The sequence below is a fragment of the Emiliania huxleyi genome, assembly GCF_000372725.1.
Source record: "Emiliania huxleyi CCMP1516 unplaced genomic scaffold EMIHUscaffold_4, whole genome shotgun sequence".
NCBI lineage: Eukaryota > Haptophyta > Isochrysidales > Noelaerhabdaceae > Emiliania > Emiliania huxleyi.
In genome coordinates, this window is record NW_005198966.1 from 428,352 (window position 1) to 455,432 (window position 27,081).

The 27,081-nt window shown below is 68.6% G+C and overlaps 7 protein-coding genes across 7 annotated transcripts in view; 3 read left to right on the plus strand and 4 right to left on the minus strand.

Moving 5' to 3' along the window:
- The window catches only part of EMIHUDRAFT_461290 (putative mitochondrial isoleucine tRNA synthetase), a gene marked incomplete at its 3' end in the record, with an annotated part of 6,869 nt that extends 4,097 nt beyond the window's left edge, over positions 1-2,772 (plus strand). The window contains exons 9-19 of the mRNA XM_005770377.1: positions 69-332; positions 393-453; positions 601-655; positions 732-780; positions 858-1,094; positions 1,389-1,442; positions 1,532-1,571; positions 1,658-1,725; positions 1,809-2,003; positions 2,099-2,243; positions 2,384-2,772. Coding sequence (XP_005770434.1) covers positions 69-332; positions 393-453; positions 601-655; positions 732-780; positions 858-1,094; positions 1,389-1,442; positions 1,532-1,571; positions 1,658-1,725; positions 1,809-2,003; positions 2,099-2,243; positions 2,384-2,772 — 1,557 coding nt within the window. The remainder of the gene's footprint in view (positions 1-68; positions 333-392; positions 454-600; positions 656-731; positions 781-857; positions 1,095-1,388; positions 1,443-1,531; positions 1,572-1,657; positions 1,726-1,808; positions 2,004-2,098; positions 2,244-2,383) is intronic.
- Positions 2,773-4,560: 1,788 nt separating this feature from the next.
- EMIHUDRAFT_196023 (hypothetical protein) lies at positions 4,561-5,717 on the plus strand (the record flags this gene model as incomplete). Its single annotated transcript, XM_005770378.1, has 3 exons — positions 4,561-4,935; positions 5,015-5,119; positions 5,574-5,717. The coding sequence occupies 3 exons, from the start codon at positions 4,561-4,563 to the stop codon at positions 5,715-5,717; spliced, it is 624 nt and encodes a 207-aa protein (XP_005770435.1).
- A 287-nt stretch (positions 5,718-6,004) lies between these two features.
- Positions 6,005-8,574, minus strand: EMIHUDRAFT_196024 (hypothetical protein; the record flags this gene model as incomplete). The annotated part of the gene is made up of 4 exons (XM_005770379.1): positions 6,005-6,148; positions 6,219-7,461; positions 7,550-7,794; positions 7,879-8,574. 4 exons carry the CDS (start codon positions 8,572-8,574, stop codon positions 6,005-6,007), a joined length of 2,328 nt encoding a protein of 775 aa, XP_005770436.1.
- Positions 8,575-8,704: 130 nt separating this feature from the next.
- On the minus strand, positions 8,705-9,721 carry EMIHUDRAFT_196025 (hypothetical protein; the record flags this gene model as incomplete). Its single annotated transcript, XM_005770380.1, has 4 exons — positions 8,705-8,995; positions 9,173-9,244; positions 9,379-9,504; positions 9,641-9,721. 4 exons carry the CDS (start codon positions 9,719-9,721, stop codon positions 8,705-8,707), a joined length of 570 nt encoding a protein of 189 aa, XP_005770437.1.
- Positions 9,722-9,812: 91 nt separating this feature from the next.
- On the plus strand, positions 9,813-13,795 carry EMIHUDRAFT_196026 (hypothetical protein; the record flags this gene model as incomplete). Its single annotated transcript, XM_005770381.1, has 3 exons — positions 9,813-10,048; positions 13,296-13,333; positions 13,536-13,795. The coding sequence occupies 3 exons, from the start codon at positions 9,813-9,815 to the stop codon at positions 13,793-13,795; spliced, it is 534 nt and encodes a 177-aa protein (XP_005770438.1).
- A 63-nt stretch (positions 13,796-13,858) lies between these two features.
- Positions 13,859-15,959, minus strand: EMIHUDRAFT_432240 (hypothetical protein). Its single transcript, XM_005770382.1, has 8 exons — positions 15,902-15,959; positions 15,579-15,659; positions 15,443-15,508; positions 15,259-15,364; positions 15,147-15,180; positions 14,977-15,070; positions 14,745-14,869; positions 13,859-14,561 (listed from the first exon to the last, which is right to left on the minus strand). Exons 1-8 carry the CDS (start codon positions 15,941-15,943, stop codon positions 13,946-13,948), a joined length of 1,164 nt encoding a protein of 387 aa, XP_005770439.1. The 5' UTR covers positions 15,944-15,959; the 3' UTR covers positions 13,859-13,945.
- A 9,189-nt stretch (positions 15,960-25,148) lies between these two features.
- EMIHUDRAFT_196028 (hypothetical protein) lies at positions 25,149-26,283 on the minus strand (the record flags this gene model as incomplete). The annotated part of the gene is made up of 2 exons (XM_005770383.1): positions 25,149-25,271; positions 25,993-26,283. The coding sequence occupies 2 exons, from the start codon at positions 26,281-26,283 to the stop codon at positions 25,149-25,151; spliced, it is 414 nt and encodes a 137-aa protein (XP_005770440.1).
- Between the last annotated feature and the right edge of the window lie 798 nt (positions 26,284-27,081).

Sequence of the window (27,081 nt, forward strand, 5' to 3'; positions counted from 1 at the left end):
ACGGTGACATCCACACCTTCCGAGACGCGTGTGGCGACCCGTGCCCGGGCTGCGACCTGCACACAAAGTGCCTGCGCTCGGATGAGTTCGCGCGGTGCGTCTGCGGGTTCGGGAAGTGCGGCGGGCACGTCTACCCGTGGGGACCGGGAGAGCTCGACGTGGTTGTGCGGTTGCACGCCAAGAGCTGGTCGTTTGGGTACGGCGGGATGGGATCCTTTTCGGGGTACAATGAGGCCGTGCTCGACCCCGACTTGTGGATCGAACACCTCCCCGCCTCCATCGAGGCGGTATTCTTTGTCGATCCGGCCGACCCGGTGTGCGACATCAAGCAGGTCAAGCGGCAGGGTGGGGGGCAGTGAGCAGCGTCTCTTCACACCTCTGCGTGTGGGCAGGTGCTTGAGCGGGCGAGAGAGGTGTACCGGCGGCTGCGCAACGCGTGCCGTTTCTGCCTGGGCAGCCTCCCCCCCGACAGTGTCCCGGCTAACGAAGCCAGGAGTGGGCGTCTCATTGAAACGACACACTGACCAGGCGGCGTCTCCGAGTGTGTGCCGGCTCATCCACCCTAGTAGACCGGCCTGAGCATGCCTCACTCACTCGAAGGCAACCTTTCCGATTTCGACCCGGAGGCGGACGCGCTGCCGGTGGAGCGGATGCGGCTCGCCGACCGCCCGCTGCTCCACTTGCTACTTCATGGGGTTGTGAAAGATGACTGGTGCAGCGTTGGTGGTCAGGCTCGCCGACCGGCACATGCTCCACTTGCTCGCCGAGCACTCCTCCCGCGTGCGCGAGATCCGCCTCCCCCGCCCCGCCGCACTCCCCCTCCTCCTCCTGACGGCCCCACGCGTCGCCCTCCTCAGGTGCGCGAGAGCTACTCCACCCGCCAGCTGCACCGGGTGGTTGGCTCGACCCTCGCACTCGCGACGGAGCGCCAAATCTCCCAATATCTCCCCAAATCTCCCCATATCTCCTTCGCACTCGCGACGGAGCGCCATATCTCCCAATCTCTCCCCAAATCTCCCAATATCTCCCCAATATCTCCCCATCTCTCCCTCGCACTCGCGACGGAGCGCCTCTGGGACGAGAGCTGCGACTCGGTCCTTTGCTCGCGCTTCATTTGCTGTTGCCGTCGCTGCTGCTAGGATGAGGGCAGCGACTCATGCACTGACTGCTCGTTGGTTGTCTGTGATTGATGTTGATACTGATAGGAGCGCCTCTCGGCCGAGTACTTTGACTCGACCAAGGATCGCCCCATATCTCCCCAGATCTCCCCAGATCTCCCCAGATCTCCCCAGATCTCGGCGGATCACTTTGTCTTGACCAGAGCCTCCGCTGGGGCGACGCCGTGTGGTCCCTCACGAGCTCACCCCCCCCACCCCCCTTCCGAGCAGGACCGGCTGTACTGCGGCGACGCGGACGGCGACTCGCGCCGGGCAGTGCAGACGGTGCCGCGAGCCCCGCTCGACGCCTTTGCTGCCGCTGCGAGCCCGCTCCTCCTCCCCGCACCTGCTCACCGCCTCCGCCTGCGAGGCAGGTGCTGCACGCCGCGCTGGACGCGCTGCTCCTCTCGATCGGTGCCGCACCACCCGCCCCCTTCCCGGCCGCGGCGGGCGAGGCAGGGAGCCCTCCCCTCCGACGCCTCTCTTCCGCCCTCCTGCAGGCCCGATCACGCCCTTCCTGGCGGAGGAGGTGCACGAGCACCGCGGCGCACAGCGACCGCCGCCGCCGGTGGGTCGCGTCGTGGCGTGAGGGCGTGTGCCTGGCGCACCTCGCCCATCCCCCCCCCCCCCCGGCTGGCCTCTCGGCTGTAGGTTGAGCGTGTCTGGGAGGACCTGCCGGCTTCTTGGACCGACTTCGACCTCGCGCGCCGCTGGGCGCTGGCGGAGAGGGCGCGGCGAGACGCGCTCCGAGAGACCCGTCCCGAGAGATGCGCCTCGCCTCCGCTCCCAGAGTGGACACCCTTCCGAGGCGGACTGAGGCTGGCCGAGGCTGACCGGGACCTCTCCGTGCCAGGTGCGGGAGGAGCTTGCCATATCTCCGCCGTATCTCCGCCATATCTCCGCCATATCTCCGCCATATCTCCGCCATATCTCCGTGCCAGGTGCGGGAGGAGCTGGCGCCGCTGCTGCACGAGGCGAGGGTGGGCGGCCGGATCGGCGGCGCGGGGGAGGCGCTGGTGGAGGCGGGCGCTGCTCGGCAGGAGGGAGGGAGCATTGCGGCAGGCGCGGATCACCGCTGCCCCGTCGGTGTGAGCAGGTGCGCTGCTCGCCGGAAGGAGGCGAGCTGCATGTGGCGCTCGAGTCGCTAGGCGCGGGAGCTCAACGACCCGCTCGGCGTGCATAGGCGGGCGCCCGTCTCTCCACAGTTGCCGCCCCGTGTCGACTAGGCGCGGAGCTCAACGATTTGCTCGGCGTCTGCGGCACGCGTGTCGTCGGCGCCTCCGCCGCCGGTGGCGGGGGAGAGGACGCGGCGGCCGCCGTCGCCGCGTGGGGCGGGGGAGAGATCGTGGCCGAGGGCGGCGCGGAGGGCGGCGCGGAGGGCGGCGCGGAGGGCGGCGCGGAGGGCGGGGAGGGGTGCGCCGGCTGGTCGGTGCGGCTGCTCGTGCAGCGCGCGACGGCGCCGCGGTGCGAGCGCTGCTGGAGGCACATCCCTCCGGAGGGCGCCCTCCACGAGAGCGAGAGCGCGGTGCTGGCCGACGGCTGGCTGTACCGCGGCCACCCCGACGCGGCGTGCCCGCGCTGGCTGGAGGCGGCCGGCGAGGGAACCTCGGGATGAGACAGTCACGCATCGGCTGGCCACGTGTGTCTCGCCACCGCTATTTCCCTCCCCACGAGGTGCGAGAGTTTTGTTTTGAATTTTCGGCGGCTCGCAATTCTTTTTCTCGCGATGTCCACTCCGCCGCGCCGCTCGCGCCGCCTCGCACCCGCCGCCACCGCCGCGCCCTCGGCAGACACGCCGCCGCCCACCCGCCTCCTCGAACTCCCCACGGACCTCCTCGTGCGCGTCGTCTCTCGCTGCGACCCCCTCGACATCGCTCGCGTCGCGGCCGTCTCGCTCCTCTTCCACGCCTCGCTTGCGGAGGACGGCATCCGCTTGTGGGCGCGAGAGCGCGGCTTCGAGCTGCCGGCGCAGCCAGAGGGCGAGGTCTGCGCCGTGCGGTGGCTGTGCTATTCGGCGCTGCTGTGCGAGTCCAACCCGCCGGCGAGGGCGGCGGGAAGCGCTCTGCACAGTCTCTTCATCGACGGCGAGGGGCGGCTCTCGTCGTGCGGCTCTGCGCCGTCCTACTCGCCAGTCCTGCTCGGCCACGGCGAGGGCGTGACGCGGCTCAACACGCCGACTCGGCTGCCGTCGACGCTGGGTGAGCGCGCCATGAGCGTGGCAGCTGGCGCCGACCACAACCTCGCCCTCACCGCCGGCGGAGCCGTCTGGAGCTGGGGCGATGGAGGGGAGGGCAAGCTGGGCCACGGCGACGAGGAGGAGCAGTGGCAGCCGAAGAAGGTCGAGGCTTTTGATGGCCATCGTGTCTTCGCTGTGTCGGCTGGCGCCGCGCACAGCCTCGCCCTCACCGCAGACAGCGCTGTCTGGAGCTGGGGCTATGGATTCTTTGGCGAGCTGGGCCACGGTGACGAGGAGGACCAGCTGCTGCCCAAGAAGGTCGAGGCCTTTGCTGGGTGGCGCGTCGTCGCCGTCTCGGCAGGATCCCGCCACAGCCTCGCCCTCACCGCCGACGGCGCTGTCTGGAGCTGGGGCTGGGGAGCCTTTGGCCGGTTGGGCCACGGCGACCATCAGAGCCAGCTGCTTCCCAAGAAGATCGAGGCGCTCGCTGGCCGGCGCGCCGTCGCTGTGTTCGCTGCGAGCAGCCACAGCCTCGCCCTCACCGCCGACGGCGCCGTCTGGAGCTGGGGCCATGGAGCCTTTGGCCGGTTGGGCCACGGCGACGTGCAGGACCGGCTGCTGCCCGAGAAGATCGAGGCCTTGGCTGGCCAGCGCGTCGTCGCTGTGTCGGCTGGAGAGAGCCACGGCCTCGCCCTCACCTCCGACGGAGCCATCTGGAGCTGGGGCAATGGAGGCAATGGCCGGTTGGGCCACGGCGACGAGCAGAGCCAGCAGCAGCCGAAGAAGGTCGAGGCCTTTGCTGGCCAGCGCGTCATCGCCGTGTCGACTGGAGCATTCCACAGCCTCGCCATCACCGCCGACGGCGCTGTCTTTACCTGGGGCAGGGGTGAAGACGCCTGCCTAGGCCACGGAGAGGACCAGACGAACCAGCTGCTGCCAAAGAAGGTCGAGGCGTTGGCGCCGGGGCAGTGAGGCATCGGGCTCGGACTACGGTCCCGCCTTGCCCCAAGTTGGAGGATATTTTTCTTGTTTCTTAATCGCCTCAGTGAGGTATTTACGATTGCAGTCAGATGAATAGGGGTGAGAACAGCCAGGCTCGGGCTGGACACCAGGGCGGTATGGAAGCGCTCGCCCGAATCCGCGTTTCTTGTTCTACCACTCTCCGCTTCCTCTTCGTGCTGGTACTGGTCGCTCGTCGGCGGTCGCTCGTCGGAACGAGGGCCAATTATGTCTCTCCCCGACGGCCAGCGCACCATCGGTCCACACTTTGTTGCCGACGCCGACCTGGCCGGCCTCCTATTCGACTGCGACGGCACGCTCATTGACACGATGCCACTCTTCTATCACTCGTGGGCCGAGGTGTGCCCTCAGCACGGCCTATCGATGTCGGAGGACGACTTTTACGGCTTCGCGGGGAAGCCGCTGCCCGACATCGTGCGGGAGATGCACCGCGCTCAAAAGGGCACCGACGCGACCGACGCCTTTGTGGCCGCCTTTCTGGCGGAGAAGAAGCGGGCGCACCTGCAGGCCGAGGAGAAGATCGGCGCGCCGGCGCCGATTGCGTGCGTGGTGGCGCTCGCGCGTGGGGCGCTCGCGCGAGGAGTGCCCGTCTGCCTGGCCACCAGCGGGTCGCGCGAGCGGCACGTCGAGCGCCGACAACGCGCCGACTGCTTATCGAAAGGAGGCTGCCAACAGGTTGCGGGAGCACGTGGAGCGGCACCTCGAGAGCGCTGGGCTCGCGGACATCTTCAACTCGAGGCTGGGGAACGTGGTGTGCGCGGCGGAGGTGGCGGCAGGCGCGAGATTACACGAGATGGCACGAGATGGCACGAAGTGACACGAGGTGGCGGCGGGCACGCCTTGGATAGAAGAGGCGAGGGGCGAGACGTGGAGGACAGCCGCCGACTTTGGGACTGAACAGGCAAGCCCGCGCCGGACATCTTCCTCGAGGCCGCGCGGCGCCTCGGCGCGGGCCTCGAGATGCAGCCGAGAGCCAGCCGAGAGCCAGCCGAGAGCCAGCCGAGAGCCAGCCGAAGATTCCTCGAGTAACAGCGCAGTCGTTCGCGGCTCGATACCGACCGCATCTCGGCGAGATCTCGGGCACAATCTCGCCAGGCGCGGACCCGGCCCGCTGCCGTGCGTTCGAGGACGGCGAGGCGGGGCTCGCGTCGGCACATACGCCGCCGGCTGCCACGAGATTGGTCGGAAATGCACCGCTTATCAGTAGCTTTGAGGAACAGGCACACGCCGCCGGCTGCCACGTGGTCGACGTCACGTCCATGGCGGGCTACCCGTCGTGCGACGGGCTGAGGCGCGCGAAGCAGGCGGCGGAGGCGAGCCGCGCTTGGCTCTCACCGCCAGGGGCTGCAGCTGTGCCGCCGTGACACTCGGACACCTCCGCCCGCCATGGAGCGCGGCGCCGCTAAGCGAAGCGACGAGACGGAACCCTTTCCTCTTCCTTCATGCAAAAGTACTGTGTTCAGTCCCACAGTTCGGTCAGAAGTGTGAGGGCAGCTTATTTCCGAGAGAGCTTCGCGTGAAGCCGTGAAGCCGTAATGTCTCTTTTGTCAAAAAACAGAGGCACCCCCCGCTCCGCCGTCGCCTGACCCCTGTGCCCCATGCTGTGCCCTAAGCCTAACGCCTCGCCCCGCTCGGCGCGCGTCGAGTAGGTTCATATCAACGCCGTGTAGCGTTGCCCCACCAACGTGCCCACCGCGGAGCCCACCAGCGCCCCGACCGCCGAGCGCTTCTTCCCCACCCGGCCTCGCCCCCCGCGCGGCTTCGCCCCCTCGTTCTGCATATAGTGCAGCTTCACCTAGCGGATCACGGCGGCGGCGGGTGGAGCAGGAGCGGGAGGGCGGCGCTCCGCAACGGATCTCGCGCACCATTTTGCGGTGGCTGAGCACCGATCGGAGCGTTCCCCTCTTGTCGTACCCCGTCAGCTCGAGTCGGAGCAGGATGACGCCGATCGTTGGCAGGAGGAACAGGAGGTAAGGCAGTGCCGTCGCCATCGAGAGCACCGAGAGCAGCCACCAGACGCCACGCTCCGTGCTCGTCGACTCGAGGGTGAGGAAACGCGTCCAGAGCGCCGCGATGTCGGTGACAATACCGAGCGGGCCGCACCCGTTGACGCGATAGATGAGATCGGCCGAGGCGAGAAAGGAGATGCCCAGCAAAAAGGCGAGGTCCACTGCAACCACCCCTCGCGTAACCCGGTCGCTCCGCGGCTCCGCTCGCTGCCGCTTGGAGGGGATGCGGCCACAAGTGGCGACGCGCTCCCACGGCCCGACGATGTCCTCGAAGGGGTACCAGGAGACGGAGAGCGAGATGGATCCGTGCTTCGCGGCGGCGAGGGGCACGTCGGTGAGAGTGATGGAACCCTCGCTGAGCAGCTGGCCGAGCTCGAGCTCTAGCTCGCCGAGGTCGTCGTCTGTGCTGCCAATATCGTGATCGAGCACCTTGACAAGGAGCGTCTCGTCTTGCACAAGCTCGCCAAGGAAGCCCTCGAAGGCTAATCGCTCGTCCCAGAGCGGGAAGAGGCTACGCTTCACGACCCTCGACCGCCTTCGCTGCCGGCCGAGCCGCACTAGCACGTACGGGTCGGAGGACTGGGTGCGCGCGTCCTTGGCCTCCAAGTTCTGGGCGCTGCGCACATGTACCTCGATCTCGCCGTAGGCGTGCGCGTCGATGAAGCGCATCGCTGGTCGCGACGCCATCCGCGACGGCATCTTCGTTGGGGCGCGCGGGACCGCCTCCCCGCTGGTAAGAGATGTCTCGGCCCCAGCCGACGACGCGGCCGCGCCGCCAAACGACGAAGCGGCCGCGACGGCACACGCGTCCTCGTCCTTCCTCGCCGCCGGCCGCCGCTCCAGCCAATCGATGGCGATGGTAAGGTGACCGCTCGTTGCGTTGAACGGCCCGGTCGCAGTCAAGGGCAGCTCCCAGCGTACGACGGGGGCGGCAGACTCTTCGAGCTCGCACAAGATAGGTTCGAGCGGCACCTCGCACTCGGAGAGAGGCTCCGAACGGAAGCGGCCCTTATCGAGCACCTGTAGGTGGAGCACTTTGCCCATAAAGTCGCTGAGGACGCCGTCAAAGGTCAGCCGCTCGTCCCACTCGGGCTGCAGCCTATTCACAGTCCAAGCCATGAGTGCAAGCGCGGTGATTTGGCGCTCCTGCTTCTCGCTGGGCGCGCGTCTGCCGCACCACTTTCGACTTGCGCCGCTGCCTGCCGATGCTCGCGACGACGTACGGGTCGGCGCTGCTGCTGCTGCCCTTGGGAGCCAGAGCGCCGCCGCGGAAGAGGTGCACAGCAAGCTCTCCTCGCGCGTGCATGTCGAGGTAGTCTCGGCGGGGCTGCGTCGGCGACGCACCCGCCGAGGGCACGGTGGAGGCGGCGGGGGAGGGGTCGGTCTGCGGGGCCCAGCCGACCTCGAGCGAGAGTAGGCCCTGCTTGCCGTCCTGGAAGTGGAGGTGGTGAAGTTGGTGAGTGCGCCGCGGCGAGGTCGATGGCTGGAGCAGAAGAAGGCTCAGGTCGAGCGCTACCTCGCCTGATAGGCGTGACCGGGACGCGTCAATGAAGGATAGAGAGCAGGGAAGGTATCTTGCGCGTTGACCGAGCTTGTCATCGCGCGTCAGCACGTCGCGATCGTACACCACCACCTGCACCGGCTTTGCGACGATGTCCCGCAGCACGCCCTCGAATCCGAGCCGCTCGAACCACTCCGGGTCGAGGGTGCGAGGCATCACCTTGGTCTTGCGCGTGGTGCTGCCGACCGTCACCTTCACATACGGATCGGCGAGCCCATTCCGGTCCGTGCTCTCTAGACCCCGGGCACGTAAAACGAAGACGGTCAGTGCGCCCTTGACGCCAAGGTCCGGCGTGGGCAGGTCGACTGCCCCCGCCGAAAGCCCTGCGGCAGAGGCGGCGGCGGCGGCCGTGTCGAGGAGCCCTTGCTGCGCGCTGGCGACAAGGTCGAGAGCTGTGCATGCCGTCGACGCGGCTCGCCGGTGCGCCACCCCGCGTCGCGCCGCCGAACGCACCGCCTCGACCCGCTTGAAGGCAAGCCAGCGCACTCGGCGCGTGTGCAGGTAGGAGAGAAACGTACCCGCCACGAGCGCCTCGAGCGCAACCAGTGTCACCGCCGCGGTCTGCCCTCGGACAGACATGCCGGGCGCTGCCTCGTTGCAAGAGAGGGTGGTGGTGCAGTAGTAGAGCTCGGCGAGGCCGACGAGCATCATGACGAGCTGCTGAACCACCCAGTTCGCCTGACAGGCAGGTACGCTCTCGCTCACATTCCTTGAGCTCAGGCCTGCGGTCACAGGTGCTGAGCGGCTGCAATGGCTCGGAGTCTTAGCTCTAGCAAAAGCTCTATTCTGCCTTGACGAGGGCAATGAAGCTGATCAGCTGGTATTCGTCGCTCTTGTCGATGAAGAGGAGGAGGAGGGCGAGCGGCGGCAGCGAGACAAAGTAGAAGGGGCAGAGGGACGCGCCGAGCCAGGCGAGCGCAAGCGGCTGCTGCGCCACCCACATGAAGGGCTTGTCTGCGGGCCTGAGCGAGTAGAGCAGCTTTGCGCGCGCCCACGTGTAGAGCCCTCCTCCGCACCCGTCGAGCTCCGGGGCGGAGGGCCAGTCGGAGAGGCGCTTGGCAGCCTGGCGGCTCTGCATACGGGCGGGACAGTTATGAGCTTTGAAGCGTGTTTGAAGCAGGGTAGTGACCACACAGGTGCGATCTGGGCCCGTGGCTGTCTATTTATGTGCAGCAGGGGGAGTCGCCTGCGCTAGCTCCGCGTCATCGTGCTTGGTATGGCTCTTGTTGACGAGAATGTGCTCTCGCACCGCGTCCGCGACTGCGGGCCACACGCCGCCCCACCCTCGCCTCAGGCCCCTTGTGAAGAGCGGCGGCATCCACTGCGAGCGGGCGCGGCGGAGCGGTTAGGCAAGAGCTGATGCGGTGTGCCGTTTCGGTGGGCATATGTCTATGTGCGAGGGCAATGCGGGTGTGGCAGCGGCATCGCATCGCCATTGAGGTGGCTGCAGCGCACAGGGTCCTCCTCCAAGTCTTCTATCATCCGCTCGACGAACTTTGCGATCTGCGAGTTGGTCGTCTCGATTGTCCCTTCCAGCACGACGTCGCGAGTACGCGAGATGGGCCGGAGCGACTTCAAGCCCTTCATGACGATGAGATCGGGCGCTGGGGACGTGCGTATAGGCCTAAAAGAAGAATTTAAACGGCCTCGCTCACATGAATTTTCACGCCAACACTGGGCACGGGACTGGCGCGCACTGGCACTAACACAGGTACACCACGGGAGCCGCAAAAGCGACTCCGGGGAGAAACACGAGCGAATTCTTCTTCTGCTGTCCGGACATGGCCTCCCACCGCATTTGCCCCGGGTCCTCGTAAACCCACAAAAAATTAATTAATGGTTGCTTCGCTTAAATTCTTTTGAGAAAAGAAAACGCTGCGAACTGCGCCATGGCCTCCCACCGCATCGGCGCCCGCCTCGCGGGCCTCTCGCAAGAGCAGCTGATCGAGCTGATCGACAAGCAGGCGCCGCTCTGGAGCGCCGCCGCGCTGCGCGTGGCGGACGAGCACGCCGCACGGCTCGTGGAGCAGCCTGAGTGGGTGCTCTCCGAGGTCCTCCTCTCGCCGGACCTCGCCCCGCACATCCTCGCCCAGCTGCCGACCAAGGAGCACTCGGTCAAGGCGACGTGCCGCGCGTGGCGCCGCGGCTGGAAGGAGACGCTGAAGAAGCGCAAGAGGCCGCGCATGCTCGTGATCGGCGGCCAAGGCAGTGACTACGAGGGCGGCGGCTATAACAACGACGCCAACAGCTCGCTGGAGCGGTACGACCCGACAACCAATGAGTGGCAGGAGGAGGCCGTGGCGCCGATGCCAACGGCACGTGAAGATGTCTGCATGGGAGTGCTCGATGGCAACCTCTACGCGGCGGGCGGCATTGGCGAGGACGGCCCAGCTTCCAGCTTGGTGGAGCGGTACAACTTTGCTACGAATGCGTGGGAGGCGGTGGCGCCGATGACGACAGCACGCGCATTTCTCGCAGCTGCAGAGCTCGAAGGCAAGCTGTATGCTGTCGGCGGCGAGCGCGACGACGACGGCCCCCTCAGCGCGGTTGAGCGGTACGACTTTGCTACGAATGTGTGGGAGGCGGTGGCGCCGATGGCGGAGGCGCGGAACTGTCACGGCGTGGCGGTGCTCGACGGCAAGCTGTACGCTGTGGGTGGCTTCAACCGCGAGAATGGCGGCCACCTCAGCTCGGTCGAGCGGTACGACCCGGCGTTGGACGCGTGGGAGGCGGTGGCGCCGATGGCGAGGGCGCGGGCTGCTCACGGCGTGGCAGTGCTCGACGGAAAGCTGTACGCTGTGGGGGGCTACAACCACGAGAATGGCGGCCACCTCAGCTCGGTCGAGCGGTACGACCCGGCGTTGGACGCGTGGGAGGCGGTGGCGCCGACGGCGGTGGCTCGGAACCACCCCGGCGTGCCGGTGCTCGATGGGAAACTGTACGCTGTGGGCGGGTACGACGGCGACACGGGTAACGCATCCAGCTCGGTGGAGCGCTACGACCCCGCGACCAATGCGTGGGAGGCGGTGGCGGCGCTCGCAACGGCGCGATATGGTCATGGCATTGTCGTGGCTTAGAAGGGCGGGCCGTGCCACAATGGAGCACTTCGAGTGCAGTCGGCAACCGCACAAATAAATAAATAAATAAAACGGACACCTCTACTAGGAGATGGGTAAAAAGGAACAGGTCCCCGCCCTGCGGTCTTTGTGCAGGGTTCTTTGTGGGTGTGGTCGGCGACTAGAGCCGGGGTCGTCCTCCCGATGGGGGGACTAGCACTAGCCGTCTTCCACATGGTCCCTCGGGTCCCTGCTGCTCCTAATCTCGTCGTACATCCTCCTGCTGATCTCCGCAACATCCTGCTCCCTCCCTCGTCTCGCCCTGCGCGTCTGCTCCGCCTCACCGACACCGTCGTCTGCTCTGCGTCGTCTGGTGACGGGTCCATAGTCGGTTGAGGTCGCCGCCCTCCTCGTGCCTCTTCCCAACGTTCCCTCGGCGGCCGATGCCGTCCGCTCCGGCTCCCCAGTCCCCGGGTAACCGCACAACCAGGGCATTTCGCCCTTTTTTCTCTATATATTTCCTGCGATAGCGCCAAAATTCTTTTACGGGGCCGCTGGAATTCTTTTTGGTGTGTGTCGTACCTGTATCGAACCTGTGTGCTGTGAGAGAGGGTTGGCTTTGAATTCTTTTTTCTCGCGATGTCCACTCCGCCGCGCCGCTCGCGCCGCCTCGCCACCGCCTCCGCCGCCGCTCCCTCGCCAGACACGACCCCGCCCGCCCGCCTCCTCGACCTCCCCACGGACCTCCTCGTGCGCGTCGTCTCTCGCTGCGACCCCCCCGACATCGCTCGCGTCACGGCCGTCTCGCTTCTCTTCCACGCCTCGCTAGCGGTGGAGGGCATCCGCTTGTGGGCGCAAGAGCGCGGCTACGAGCTGCCGGCGCAGCCAGAGGGCGAGAGCTGCGCCGTGCGGTGGCTGTGCTATTCAGCGCTGCTTTGCGTGTCCAACCCGCCGGCGAAGGCGGCGGCAGGCGAACAGCACAGCGTCTTCATCGACGGCGAGGGGCGGCTCTCGTTGTGCGGCTCAGCGCAGGCCTACTCTCCAGCCCTGCTCGGCCACGGCGAGGGCGTGACGCGGCTCAACACGCCTACCCGCCTCCCTTCTCCGCTGGGCGGTGAGCGCGTCGTGAGCGTGTCGGCTGGAGAGTACCACAGCCTCGCCCTCACCGCCGGCGGTGCTGTCTGGAGCTGGGGCTTGGGAGGCTTTGGCAAGCTGGGCCACGGCGACAGGCAGAACCAGCTGCTGCCGAAGAAGGTCGAGGCCTTCGCTGACCAGCGCGTCGTCACTGTGTCGGCTGGAAGCGGCCACTGCCTCGCCCTCACCGCCGACAGCAGCGTCTGGAGCTGGGGCAATGGACTCTTTGGCCGGTTGGGCCACGGCGACGAGCAGAACCAGCTGCTGCCCGAGAAGATCGAGGCCTTCGCTGGCCAGCGCGTCCTCTCTGTGTCATCTGCAGGCGAGCACAGCCTCGCCCTCGCCGCCGACGGCAGCCTTTGGAGCTGGGGCTGGGGAGGCTTAGGCCAGTTGGGCCACGGCGACGAGCAGAACCAGCTGCTGCCAAAGAAGGTCGAGGCGCTGGCTGGGCAGCGCGTCGTCGCTGTTTCCCCTGGACTCGGCCACAGCCTCGCCCTCACCGCCGACGGCGCCGTCTGGAGCTGGGGTGGTGGAAGCTATGGCCGGTTGGGCCACGGCGACGAGCAGATGCAGCTGCTGCCCAAGAAGGTCGAGACCTTTGCTGGCCAGCGCGTCCTCGCTGTGTCGGCTCGGGGCCCCCACAACCTCGCCCTCACTGCCGACAGCAGTGTCTGGAGCTGGGGCGGTGGAGCCTTCGGCAAGCTGGGCCACGGCGACGAGCAGGAGCAGCTGCTGCCCAAGAAGGTCGAGGCCTTTGCTGGCCAGCGCGTCGTCGCGGTGTCGGCTGGAGACTACCACAGCCTCGCCCTCACCGCCGACGGCGCAGTCTTTGCTTGGGGCCAGGGCCTCCACGGCTGTCTAGGCCACGGGGAGGACCTGTCGAACCAGCTGCTGCCCAAGAAGATCGAGGCGTGGGCGCAGGAATGAGTTCACGGCTCTGCTTGTGGCGCGAGTTACGCATGTTAGTGTCCGCTGCTGAGTCACAGGCGGCGGCCAAGCACAGTAATCGTCCTGCCGCTCTCGCTACGCCGCTCGTGCGCCCCGCACGCATGTCGGCTTCTCATGCCTCCGGCCTCTGAGGACCCACCTCGGGCGCTTGGGCGGTTGGGGATGGCAAATCGTTCACCAGCGCCCAATAAATAAAGTGAAAACACGCGGAGAATCTTTGAATTCCTCTTGTAGCTTGATCGGTCACACCGCCATCGCGCATGGTCGCCGACGTGAGACGATGGGGGGGGGGGGGGGGGGACGATCGTACTAACCTCGATCCCGCGCATCGGCCATGTCTCCCGCAGCCGCGAGCGAGCAGCGAGAGCAGCGCTTTTTCTTTATTTCGTTCCTCGCCTCTTCCTGGCGGCGGCTTTTGCGCTTTTCTGGCCTCTTCCTGCCTGGCCTCGGCGGCGGCCATGTCGCTCCGGCGAGGCCAGCACGACGCCGCCACGGCTGAGGCGGTGAGCGACGCTCGCGCGCGGTACGCCGACCCGTCGTCCAACTGGCGCTCGCTCAGCGAGTCCACGAACTTCGAGTGGAAGTTCCTCACGCCGCTCGTTTGGGCGCCCGCCTTTCCATTCCTACGGCGTGCACCGCCCTCTGTGCGGCCGTACGTCTTTGGTGGCGCCATCCTGGTGGCCAACATGCACGGCTTCTGGCTGATCAACAATCCAGACTTGAGTGAACTGTAGTGGGTACGCGTCGTGATAGAGGTACTGTGAGTTGCCCGCGCAAGTGTAACCTTTTTGCTCGGGGTATGCTATCCTGTCGTTTACTGAAAGACACATAGGCTCCACCGAGCCACAAAACGAAAAACGGACCATGCACATGGCTATGAATATTCACAATGTCGCTCGCACCGGGTGCGGACCGGCACCGTCGGGCTCCGCCTCCGGAGGCGGCTGCTCTGGCTCAGGCGTGACGGCGCGGGGGGGCGGCGTCACCGCGCGAGGGGGGCCTGCGGCCGCCGCCGCGCGCTCGGAGCCCGACGAGCCTGCGCGCGATCGGGACCGCGGCTTGGCGAGGGATCGCTCCGGCGGCGCCAGCACCGAGCTCGACGATCCGCTCGTGGACTCGGCGGTGGGGGGGCAGCGCGAGCGAGTGCGGGTGCGGAGGGAGAGGCGGCGGCCCGCGGCGCGGCCGAGCGAGCCGGGCACGGGCGGCGGCGCGTCGGCGAGCGGGTCGGCGGACTGTTGCGGCGGCGTCGCGGGGATGACGTGCTGCGTCTGGTTTGGCTCGAGCGGAGTCAACTCGATGTGGACGAGGAGAGAGCATGACTCGATCGGCGATCCGCCGTTGGGGCAGCGCATTTGGACGGAGCGGTAGCCGGGTCGGAGCGCGCCGACGAGCGCCGCCTCGTAGGCGAGGAGCTGCCTGCCCGGCTTGCCCATCAGCTGGTGGCGGGCGTTGTAGACGGAGAGCTTGAGGAAGGACGAGTCGGGGGTGTAGCAGGCGCACCTTGGGTTAGGGTTGGGGCTAGGGTTGGGGTAGGGTAGACGGATAGCTTGAGGAGGGCCGAGTGCGGGGTGTAGCAGGCGCACCTTGCACAAGGGGCGTTGGCGTTGTGGCTCTCTCTTGTCAGAGGAGGAGGCGGAGGGGGAGGGGAGAGGGGGGGGGGGGGGGGGTTCCTAAAAAGCGGACCGGAACTCCTCCTCTGCCCACCAGGGGTTGAGGCCGTTGTTAGCGACGGTGGAGGTGCAGCGCGACCACCGCTCCTCCAGCATCTCGGCGTCCTCGCTCCCCACAAGCCCGCCGATGAGCTCCACCTACCCACGGCTCTCCTCCGTGAAGCGGCGTCGCCAGTCACAACGCCGCTCAGCCCGCCGGCGACCCCCCCCCCCCCCCCCTCCCCCGGCCGCCGCCGCGCGCGCGCCTCGCACGAGGGCGAGATGATGTTTGCGGGCTGCAGCGGCTGCGGCGCGAAGGCGCCCTGAGGATGCCACTCGTCCCACGGCCTCGCGACGAGCCTAGGATCTCGAGCGATCTCGGGGTGACCTCGGCGCGATCTCGCGCTGCCGCTCGCCCCTCGGCCGCGCGGCGCGCCTCTCGTCTCGCGTCTTCGGCAGGTTGGACGCGCCTAGGCGAGGAGCTCCGGGAGGGGGCTCAGAGCCACTGCTCGGCCAGGCGCGGCGTGGGCGACAGAGGGGAGGCGCGCAGATGACGCGAAGCGTGAGCAGCACGCCGCACGAGAGGGTCTCTCCCCGTGGAGGCAGCTGTGGCTTGAGCACGTAGCCGCACCCCCCGTTGAGCTGGAAGAGCGCCTAGTGGCAGCGGCCAGCAGCCCTCTGCTGCCAGAGACCGGCCGCGCCCCGCGCCCAAGCGGCTGGCTGGAGCGGCGCCTCGTCGAGCATCATCGCGCTGTCCCACGTCTGCACGTTGAGCGCCACGAGCTGCACGCCCGCCGCCTGGGCACAGCAGGGCGGCGTGATCAGGCGCCGTTCACACCCTGCGCCGGCGGGCGGGCACGCCGGCCACCCAGAGGCGGCATGCGTGCAGGTCTTGGATGTTGCTCGAGTCGACGCGGCTGCCCTTCGGGTAGACGCGGGAGAGGTGCGCCTAGTGTATGACGTGCAACAAGACATCGTACCATTGTGCTGTATTGCATTGTATACAACGAGTTGTGAATCACGCTGGTCCGGGGTTGTGTTTTTGTGTGAATCGCGCTGCGTTGTGTCGTCAAGGGCAGAGCGAGAGAGAGTGCGCCTTCCCTGTGTGCGCGAGCCAGGCGAGATATGGGGAGATATGGGGAGATATGGGGAGATATGGGGAGATATGGGGAGATATGGGGAGATATGCGCCTCGTTGTGCGCGAGCCAGGCGGGCTGCCGCTCCCTCTCCATGTCGATCGTGGCCGTCTCCTTGAAGGAGGAGACCACCAGCGGCTGCCTATGGGACGCGGCGCGGGGACGCGTCGTGGACGTGTCCTCGCGCCTCTCGCAGCGGAGGAGGCGGCCAGAATATGCCGCGCGCGCTGCTCGGGCGTCGGGGCCGGCATGTACGCCGCAAAGCGCACCGCGCGCATCGCCGTCACCTCGGAGAGGGCCTTTGAGACCTTGGAGCGAGGCTGGAGCCGCCGCTCACCCGGCAGCATTGACGACCGCCGCGCCTTAGCGTTTGGGTGTCGTGCGAGCCGCTTGCCCTTGTGCGTGGGCGGGAACCTGCCCCCTTCCAGCTCGTCGAGCGAGACGACCTGGTCATGAAGGATGAGATCGATTACGAATCGAAGGACCGAGGCGGAGGAGGAGGAGCTCTGACCCTTTTGATGGACGGGTTGAGCTCCTCCTCCTCCTCCTCCCCCTACCGCTCACTACTGCTCTCACCGAGGTGGAGGAGGAGCCCTGGCCCTTGATGGACGGGATGAGCAGGTCGAGCCCCGCCATCAGACCCGCCCCGGCCCGCTCCAGCCCCGCGCCCACGTTCCAGGAGCTCTCCTTGGCGACGGGCGGGAGGGTCGGCGCGTCGGCCGTGGCTGCCGCCGCCTCGGCAACCTCGCCCAGGTCGAACTGCACAGACGAGGCCTGCCGCACCTGCCAAAGAGGTAGTAGCCGAGATGAGGCGGGGAGATCGCCCGAGAGGAGCCGAGATCGCCCGAGATCGCCCGGGAGGAGCCGAGATCGCACCTCGCGCGTCGCCAGCGAGGCGCCCGAGCTGCCGCTCCGTCGAAGGATGGAGGAGCCTGCAGGGAGGTTCCCGGAAAGTTCCGGGGAGTGTCGGGGAGGGGTCGACGAAGGTGCCGCTCCGGCGAGGGGCGGAGGCGCCTCGCACGCGGCCGACGCGGGGCGAGCCCACCGCCACCGTCTGCGCCAGGGCGGGGGGCGCGGCGCGGCCGAGGGAGGAGGTTCGTTCGGGCTCGTCGGCAGAGCCGCGGTAGAGGCGCAGCGAGTACTCGGCCTGCCCCTCGGTGTCGCTCTCCTCGTCGCTGTCGAAGTCGATCGAGGAGCCGAACGAGCCGAGCGCGGAGGAGGGCCGGCTGCTGGCGGCCGGGCACCGCTTCCCCTTGACCACCACCTTGCCGTGCAGCGACTGCGGCGTCTCGAGCTGCCACGAATCGCCGCCGCCCGGCCTGTGCAGCCGCTCGCCAAACACCTCGGCAAGCTCGCTCGCCATGCGCTCCTGGGGGAGGCGGCACGGACGTGTCGTGGACGCGTCCTCGGCACTCCGACGCGATCACGCGCCGAACCGATCCCCGGAGATCGCCTCATCGCGGCGAGAATCTCGGCGAATCTCGGCGAATCTCGGCGAATCTCACCGGTGGATCTCGAACCTCGGCAACCCTCGGGGCGAGAATCTCTACGAATCTGTACGAGCCTGTGCGGCCCTCGGCTACTCTCGTCTCGGCCGATCTCGGCCGATCTCGGCCGAGCTCGCGGTGGATTCGTCGCTCCTGTCCTTCGAGGGAGGCGTGGCACTCGAGGGAGAGGATCACCGGGTACTTGGACGCGCGGCCGCACTTGGTGAAGGCCGTCTCGCTGATGGCCTATGGGGCGGCGCCTGGGCGGCTAGGAGGAGGGCCGCGGACCGGCCTGGAGGAGGCCGCCTCGCGGGTCGCCTCGAGCACGGAGCGGAAGGGGACGCGCGTCGTGGCGGAGAACTTGTGGTACACCTCGAGTCCGCCGTCGGGGCTGTCGAAGATGTCAATCTCGACGCAGCGGACGCCCATCGTGAGCGCGCGGCGGTACATGTCGGCCGACGAGTCCGAGTAGATCTGGTTGCCGGTGAGGAAGGTGTTGTGCGAGGAGCGGATGTAGTAGGCCGAGAGCGGCTTGTCCATCGGCTGGTGGACCTGCGCGTCGGTCGGCTGGACTCAGCCACTCTCGTTGAACTCAGCCACTCTCATTGGACTCTCATTGGACTCAGCCACTCTCATTGGACTCAGCCACTCTCATTGGTGAATGACGTGGCGGAGAGCATGCTGTGCGGGCCTGCGCGTGGGTCGGGTCGACCCAGCCGTTCTGCGACACGTCGAGCAGCAGCGCGAGGACGGCGGACGCCTGCAGCCGAGGACGGCGGTCACTGACGGGTTGAGCAGCAAACTAGTCCATTCCCCATTTATGCGCGGGCGCCTGTAGCCGCGCCTCCGCCCCCTGGGCCAAGCCGGCGCCGCGCTCGAAGATGCGCGTCGCCTCGGCGGCTACGAGCGCGTCGCTGGGCTGGCTCGCGTAGCGCTCTGCGAACGGGCTTCGTCGCGGCGCCTCCGCGACTTCGGCGGCGGGGGCCGTCGCGGCGCCGCTGCGGACGGCGGCGCTCCAAAAGGCGTGAAAGTCGTCGAGGGAGAGCTCGCGCCCTCCGACGCCCCAGCGCGAGTGCTTGCGCAGCCGCGCCTCGAGCGACGGCTGCCGCGACGCGACGACGAAGAGCTTCAGCATCGCCTGCCACGACGCGCCTACTCCCGCCACGAGCCGAGCAGGTCGACCGCTAGCCGCCGCACCGGCCTCCACTCCACTGACAGCCGCGACGCGCCCGCCACGCGGCCAGACGACGCGCGGCTGGCGGGTCGCACGCCGCCGCCCGCGCCGCTCTGTCCGACGCTCGAGCCGGAGGATCCGCCCGCCTGTTCACAGGGGGGAGGTGTGAAGAGGCGCCGCCCCACAGCTGAGCGGCCGCGGCAAGAGAGGCGTCTCGGCCGAGCTGAGAGCGGCGGTGAGGGCGGAGCGGCGGCGCGCGATGAGGCGCTTGCCCTTCCCGAGCGGGTCGAAGAGCTGCTCCGAGTCGACGGAGCAGCCCGCCTGCGGCGGCGCCCACTGCCGCTGGTCGGTGATCGTGTTGTAAAAGTAGTCTTGGCCGGTGGCGGGGTCGACGTGGTACGACCACTCGGGAGGCAGACCTACGGACGGCCGCAGCTGTGAAGAGACGCCGCTGGCGGGGAGAGGGTGGGCGTCCGGCGGGGCGGGCCGCAGATGAGGTGGAAGCGGCGCAGCTCGTCCTTGCCGACGTAGAGGTTGAGGCAGCTGAAGAACTGCTGCTGCTGCTCGAGCGACAGCTGCGTCCGCCCTCCCGACACGGAGCGGAAGGCTGCCTTGAGCCTGCGGCGTGACGCAGGGACGCCAGGGGGTGGTGCAGCGGCGAGCTGCATGCGGAGGATCGCGCGAGTGCTGCGCCGAGATCGTGACTGCAACGCGGTTCTGCTTGAGGACGCATCCACTCGCGTGCTGGTTGGAGGGGGGCGGGGGTACGATACGATTCCGCATCTATAGCCTTGTGCCTCTTGAGCTCACTCTCGGCGATGCCCCACGCGGTGATGTTGATGCGGTGCAGGAGCCCGAGCGCCTTCGCCCAGTGCTGCGCGTGCCGCGGCTTGCGGCAGAGGAAAGAGAGCTCGAGGTCCGTCTGCTGCGCCGCGTCGCTGTAGTAGACTCGGAAGTTGAGCGGCCTCGCCTGCGAAAGGCGCCGGAGGCGGCTTCGGCGGAGGGCGCTCAAAGGAGGGGGGGGGGGGGGGGGGGCATCGCACCGGCGAGTAGAGGATCGTGGTCAGCTCTGCGACGAGGATCATCTTCTTCCATGACCAGCGGATCGAGGACATGTCGGGCGACAGCTGCAGGAAGCAGTCCTGCTGCCGCTGGCCGTCCTTACCGACGAGCGTGAGCACGGCGCCCACCGCGCAGAAGCGGAGCGCCTCCTCCTCGGCCGCGCTGCGCACGTGCTTCGCAATGTGCGGCGGCAGATCGACCACCTCGGCCGCCGCGGCGCCGCGTGTGGTGTGCCATCCGCTCTTGCCCGGAGTCCTATACCCGAGACGTGGCCGAGATGCAGCCGAGGGGAGGGCGAGACACAGCCGAGATCGTGCCCGGAGACCTGGCCGCCGCGGGCGTCCGCTTGATGTCCTCTCGCAGGGCGTACCTGTTCACAGCTTGGAGGTGTCAAGAGGCGCTGTCGGCGGGCTGCGCGCGCCCTCGTGCTCTCGCGACAGCGCACCCTCTGGCCAGCTCCTTGTTGAAGGCGACGAGGGCGGTGGTGACGAGGAGGACGACGCGGAAGACGGCGACGCACGCGAAGAAGAGCACGTACCGCGGAAGGCCTAACGCAGCCGTGCCACGCCTCGACCATGTCGCGCTGTCCAGAGCCGGCGGCGTGGCGCATGTGCAGCTGCATCTCTGCTAGATCTCAGCTAGACACGGCTGCATCTCGGCTGCATCTCGACTGCATCTCGGCTAGATCTCGGCGCCAAGTTGGATGTACCACCAGCGGTCGTGCTGGTAGATGGAGGTCGCCATGCTCACCGGCATCAGCAGCCCGAGCGCCACGACGAACGCGAGCGCAGTGTAGCGCGAGCGCGCCGTCGCGAGCGTGAAGTAGCGCCTGTTCACAGCCGGGCGCGTGACGAGGCGCTGATCACAGAGCAGCCGCCGGCGCGAGGCTAAGGTAGCGCCGGAAGCAGCTGACGAAGCGAGTGCTTCGTGGCGTGAAGGCGAGCGAGAAGCGGTGGCAGAGGAAGAGGACGAGCACGTCGGCGGCGATGATGCAGTACGTGACGACCTGCAGGCGAGCTCGTTCCATGGGGCCAGAGGCGTGTGCTGTGAGGCGTGTGCTGTGAGGCGTGTGCTGCGAGGCGTGTGCTGCGAGGCGTGTGCTGTGAGGCGTGTGCGGTGAGGCGTGTGCTGCGAGGCGTGTGCTGTGAGGCGTGTGCGGTGGGGCGTGTGCTGCGAGGCGTGCGCGATGAGCAGGGCGCGCGGGCGGGCCTGCGCGGACACGATGCCTTGCGCGCGGTAAAAGGTGGTGTCGAGGGCGGTGGCGGCGGTGTAGAGGAGGCAGACGAAGATGGACCACTCGGTCGCCGCCCGCTGCCACTGCAGCAGCCGGTAGGCGGCGAGGGAGAGGCGGAGGCGCGAGACGACGGAGAAGGTCTGCCAGCCAAAGTGGCGGTACACAAAGGCGACGAGCACGCTGATGACGACGGCGACGAAGCCCCACATCCAGAAGAGGGAGGCGTGGATCGCGTGGACGTAGGTCCGCTCGAGGCCGTCCGGCGTGTGCTCGTACAGCATCGCCGAGCGCGCCGCCTCGCCGTCGCACTGCTGGAACATCTCGCCGCGCGAGAGCTCGTAGCCCCAGGCGACGGAGACGACGACCACGCACGCGATCAGGTGGGGCATGTTCTCCGCGGCGATGGCGCGCTTGATGAAGACGAGCAGCGCGAGTGAGAGCATCACGTGCTGCAGCGGCACGTAGAACCTGCATCCCGGCTCGAGGTGTGAACAGGGCGAGGTGTGGAGGGGGGCGAGGTGCTCCCGGTGGGTTCGGCGGGGAGCGGGGCTTCGAACTTTGAGGCGGGCGACGTGCAGATCGAGAAGAGGGAGAGCGAGGCGCAGTTGGGCGGGAGCCCGCATGAGGACTGGCCGTACGCCGACCACGCCTCCAGCGCCTTCCTCGCGGGCGGGGTGAGGGCGTCCTTTCCGTAGCAGACTCGGAAGCCGTTGGCCGAGCTCTGCTCCGGTGACTCTAGGCGAGCGCAGAGGCAGCCGTTCTCCAACGTTGGCTGCTCGAGACACTCGCCCTCCTCCGCGAAGCCGGCGGCGCTGGTGTTGACGAGGGCCGCCGCCTTCGGCGGCAGCGGCGAGAGGCGCGCCTCGCCCCCGACTTGAGCCACAGAGATCGACCGCCACACGGGGGCGTCACTCTCACGCCGCAGCTCCGAGAGGACCCAAGACTGGTCCGAGCAGGCCTCGCCGCCGCCGCCGTCCGCCTCCCAGCCGGAGCAGCCGACGAGCGTCACGGCGGCGGCGTCTGCGGTCGCGCTGAGGTTGGCGAAGCCCGCGCAGTCCCCGACGCTCGCCTCGCCGCCCTCGCACCCGACACCGCCAAGCCACGCGACCGGCGAAGTGGACGGCCACACGCCAGCGAGGCCGTCGACCGCGGTGGAGCCGTCGGGGAAGACCGCCTCCCACACCTTCTCGGCGGCCCAGCCGTGCTCGTAGCCCAGCTGCCGGCAGGCCACCGCCGCCAGCTGTGCGTACTCCTCCAGCTCTTCTTGAGGGCTGTAGTGCCGCGGCTGAACGCCCGCCGAGGCGTCGGACGAGGCGCCGCTCGGCGCGCCGGGGTCCCCGCTCCTGCCCTCGCGCGCGGGCTGCGCCGGCGGGAGCGATGCCGCGGTGGCAGCGCGGCCGGTGGCGCCCCCCTGCCGCGCCGACGCCCTGCGGCGCACCGAACCTGGCGGTGTGACCGCGGCCCACGTCTCTGTGCCGTTGACGGACACCAAGAGCTCGAGGACGCCCACCGGGTTGGGCGACCAGCGGCGGCGGTCTGCGAGAGCGGGAGGCGCGCCCTCGAGGCCGGCGAAGCTCGTGCCGTACACACCGACCAGCCGCACGGCGCCTACTCTCGGGTCGATCGCGGGTAGATCTCGGGTGCAGGCAGAGGGGGGCAGGGCGGGGGGGCCAAGGGGGCAAGAGGGGGCAAGGACGGGGGCCAAGGAACCCAACTGGGCCCCTTATCTCCGGAACCGTGCTCTGTATCGTCGCCTGAAGCGCCTCCGCATCCGGCGCCGACAGCTGCGCCATACCGCCGAATCGGATCTCGGACGCATACGCCTCCGGCTCGCTGCTGCCGTTCACCGCCGCCCGCCGCAAGAGAGTGCGCCCCGCCTCCAAGATTGGCCACCGTCCGCCGCCGCTCTGGTCGGCTAGGATGGACGCCACGCGGAGCTCCGCGGCGGTGGCGTTGGGCCCCAGCGAGCCGGACTTGTCGCACCCGTCGCCGTCGCACTCGAGCGGGCATGCGGCACGCGTCGCCTGCCCCGACACCTCGGGCTGTGAGGAGACGCTGGGAGAAGCAGGCGCACAGGCGGTGTCGCGACGCCTTGTACAGCCTCCTCGCATAGTTGGCCGCGTCGACAAACGAGAGCACGCCTGCTCGCGGCAAGGGAAGTGAGGGAAACACGTAGGGCGGTGTCAGCCTCGGCCGCGCGGCGAGGGAGCTCGCCATAGATGAGCAGCAGGAGCGCCTCGAGGAGGCAGCTGAAGATGAGCAGCCGCTGCGACATCGGGAGCCGCTCGAGCCTACAGGCGCCACACGCCCGCGCACTCTCTCGAAGGCGGTCGCGCGCATGCGGCCCCGCCGTGCGACGAAGCCGCGCGCCAGCTCAGAAAGCGACTCTCGGCGAATCTCGGCGAATCTCGGCGAATCTCGTCTACTCTCGGCGAGCTGCGCGCCAGCTCAAGAAGCTCGATCCCGTCTCGACAAAGACCTGGTAGCCCGCACTCGGCTGGGCCTCCGCGGCGCCCGCGAGCTTGCGCAGCCTAGCAGATGGCACCAGTCCCGTCGGTGCGGCGGTGTCGCCGTCCAAACACTCTCTTGAGCAGGGGCAGGGCAGGGGGTGGGGCGGGCAGCAACATCGGACCCGTCTATAGAAGCCAATCTCGGCAGGGGGTGTCTGGGAAGTGTCTAGGAGGTGTCGGGTGTGTCAGGAGGTGCGCAAGAGTCTCGGACGTGTCAGCAGGTGTCTAGGGGCGAGCGCTCGCCTGGCAACCCTCTCTCGCACCAGCCTCATGAGAGGCGCCTGGTCGTGCTGCAGCAGCTGCGAGGCGGGCAGCGCCTGCATCCCGTCGCCGAGCAAGCTGTCGACCTTGATGCCGAGCTCGGGCCACTCGATTGCCACGTCGACCTGTCGCGCGCGCACACACGCGGTGTGAGGGGGGGGTGCTCTCTCACGGCGAGGGCCCAATCGAGCCGCCGCAGTCTCACCAGCTGCTGCCGCCGCCCGCTGCCGCCCGAGGGGACGAGCGCTCCCGTCTCGTCGCCGCTGCCCTCGTCGAAGGAGGACATCCGGCCCGAGAGGGAGATGCGGCCTAGAGGAAGGGCCGGAGAAGGGTCGGAGAGGCGTCCCGGTTGCCGAAGGAGTGCGTCCACCCTCAGAGGCGACCGGAGCCGAAGCGTCCTGAGAGGCGGGCCGACGAGTAGCGGCCGGAGATTCCTACGGCGCCACGGCTCCGAGGGACACTCACGAGACGCCACCCACACCCCTGTGGGGGAGAGCGGCGCGAGGGAGGAGGGGCCGGAGAGGACGGAGCTTCCGAGAGAGTCCATCGCGGACGACATCCGCTCGGCGAGCTGTGAGAGCCGACGCCGCGCCTAGGAAGGGTCCGAGAGAGGGGTCCGAGCCCGCGCTCCTGCTCGACCCTGCGAGAGCTGGCGAGCTCCTTGGAGGACTCGGCGCCGGCGCACGCGCCCTGCACCGTCGCCAGCTCGAGGCCTGCGTCGCTGGCGGCGGCGTCCCCCCACCCTCGCCGCGCCTCGCCGCCGGCCAGCACGCGCTTCGGAGGGCTCCGGTCCGGCGGGCTGCACCCGGTGGCGGACGGGTGGGGCGCCAGCCCGGAGGAGCTGCGGCGGGCCGCGAGCTTCGCTCGGCCGAGGGAGGGCTCGCCTGTGTCACAGCGGGGAGGTGTGAAGAGAGAGTGCGAGAGAGAGAGAGCAGAGGCGCGGGGTCCCAAAAGACGGCTCGCCGAGGTCGCCGCCGCAGGAGGCGAGGGCGTGCAGCTCCTTGAGGGCATCGCACAGCTCGGCACTGCCGGCGATGCGGCGGGTCGTGCACGACGTCACCGACACGATGAGGCGCTGCCGGCCGCCGCTCGCGCTGCGCAGGCTGCTGCTCCCTCCGCTGCCCGGAGGGGTGGAGAGGTCCGCGCCGGCGGCCGGCTCTGCGGCGGCCGACACCGCCCCGTGCGGGAAGCGCGGCATCGACCCGAACCCGCGCGGGGTCAGCGAGCCGATCCGCCGGAACGGCTCCTGCAGCAGAAAGCGGCGCGTCCCCCCCGGCGTCTTGCCCAGCTCCGCCGGCGGCGAGGGCCCGCCGCCCGCAGCCGCGCGCTCTGCGGCGTCGCGCGGGGCAAAGAAGCGGCCCCCCCCTCCCCTCGGCCCGACGAGGGGGCGACCCCCGCCACCGTGCGTCCTCTGCGCACGCGCGCCGCCCTCCCCCGCCACCCGGACACGGGGTGGGTACCCACAGCCGGCGCCTGCTCCAGGCTGCCCTGCTCCAGGCTTCCTGCCGAGCTCCCTCGCGCTCTCCGCGTCGTCGGAGGAGCCGTCGAGGGAGGAGCGGCGGAAGAGCTCGTCCTACGAGGAGAAGGGCCGCGGCTCAAGGACAAGTGCCGAGCCGAGGAGCGGCGGCAAGAGCTCGGCCTCGGGGATGAGGGAGGCGGAGGAGAGGTTGCGCAGCAGCTCCGGGTTAGTCACGTCCTCGTCGAGCAGGCTGCGCCGCGGCGTCTCCCGCTCGCTCGACTTTTGGGAGCCGGCAGACGTCTGCAGGCTGAGCGGAGTCAGCCGCTGCGCCTGCAGGCCGAGGCGAGGTGAGGCGAGCTGAGCCGAGGTGAGCCGAGGTGAGCCGAGGTGAGCCGAGAGGAGCCGAGAGTTGCCGAGAGGAACGAGAGGAGCCGAGATGAGCCGAGATGGGCCGAGACTGGCCGAGATGAGCCGAGATCTTTCCGCCGCTGCGCGCCTGGAGGTGCGAGCCCGGGGTGGAGCGCTCGGAGAGGATGGGAGACAGCCCCGCCCCTCCGGCCACGAGCACCGCGTCCGCCGGCGGCGGCGCAAGCGGCGGCGGCGGCACTGTTTGCGGAGCTGGGAGCGGCGGAGGCTGCAGCATCATTGGCGGCGGCAGGGGCTGCGCCATCGGCGGCGGAGGCTGAAGCCTCTGCGGCGAGCTGAAGGGGGAGGGGGTCGGTCGGGAGGTGTCATCCGCCGAGCTTGCCAACGAGTTCCTCGGCGAGCCGTCCATAGAGCTCGCGCGACAAGCCGAATACCTCGCGCCGGCCGCCTGGCCCGCCGCGTGCAGCGAGGCGAGACCGGCTGCGGCAGTGGCCGACGGTGCGGCCGCAGAGGGGGGAGTGAAGAGGTTGAGGAGATGACACTGCGGCGGCCCCTCGCCCGTTCGGCGGCGGCCGCCGCCGCCCGCACTGACCTCAGCTCCTGCCGGCGCATACAGGTCCACGCCGCCAGGTTCGCTCGATCGATAGAAAGGGCTCGCCGACACTTTGGCAGAGCTGCACGGGGTGGCGGCGGCCCTCTGCTTGAGCAAGGCGTGGTTCTCCTCTCGCAGCCTGTCGGCCTCATCCCTGAGAGCATCAAGCTGCTCACGCAGCAGCGCCGCCTCGCCGCCGGCTGCGAGCGAGCGGCGCGGCGTGAGCCGAGGCGGCGACGCGTCGAGGCCGCCAAGCCGCGGCCAGCGCGGCCGCGGAGGCGTGTCGGCCATGAGCAGCGGAGGAGGGCGGGAGAGGCGCAATCGGGGCCGAAGAAGGGAGGCGGCTCGTCTCGGAAGAAGGGAGCATCCAGCGGAAGTCAAGGCCTGAGAGGACAGCAACCTGAGCACTCTGCATTGTTTTTCTTTTCTCGACCACCTTCTTCTCCTCGCCGGGCAAGCGAGATTGCTAGAGGTGGAGCAAGCCTGCTCTAGCCTCGCATGTTCCTTCCTGCCGTCACTCTGTTGTTTGTTGTGCCCTTGTTTGTTCTCTTGGCACCGTGGAGTGCTGGGGGGGGCGACAGGGAGAATGTGGCCCTGAGTTATGTGTACGCCAACTCAGGGTGTGTGGCAGCCAGCTGGCTGTGTGTCTTGTGAGCCTGTTTGTGTCTGTGTGTCGCTCGTTGGGCTAGAGCAGGGTTTCCGGAAAACAAAAAGGAAAGGGGTTAGTCCTGTCTGAGGAGGGGGGGGAGAGACGGAGAGGAGAGTCACTGAGCCTTGGCACCAGCCAGGCAGTTGTTTGGCCTTGGCATCAGCCGGGCATGTTGTTGATTTGGCCTTGGCATCAGCCCTGGCGGGCGGGCACGCGGGACATGCACAGATACGCCAAGGGGCGCAGCGCCGACAATCACGGCGGTGATTGTGGCGCAGGTGGGGGGACGGGAAGTCCGTCGGCGTTGCCGGGGGCCCAAGGAAGCGCGAGGGAAAAATTCCGCCGCTGAGGGCGCTCGTGCGGCAATAGCCGGGTGGAGGGGGGAGCGTGCCGGACGGGGCGTCGTCGCGCCGTCCGATGGTCTGCTGCCCCACGCAGCA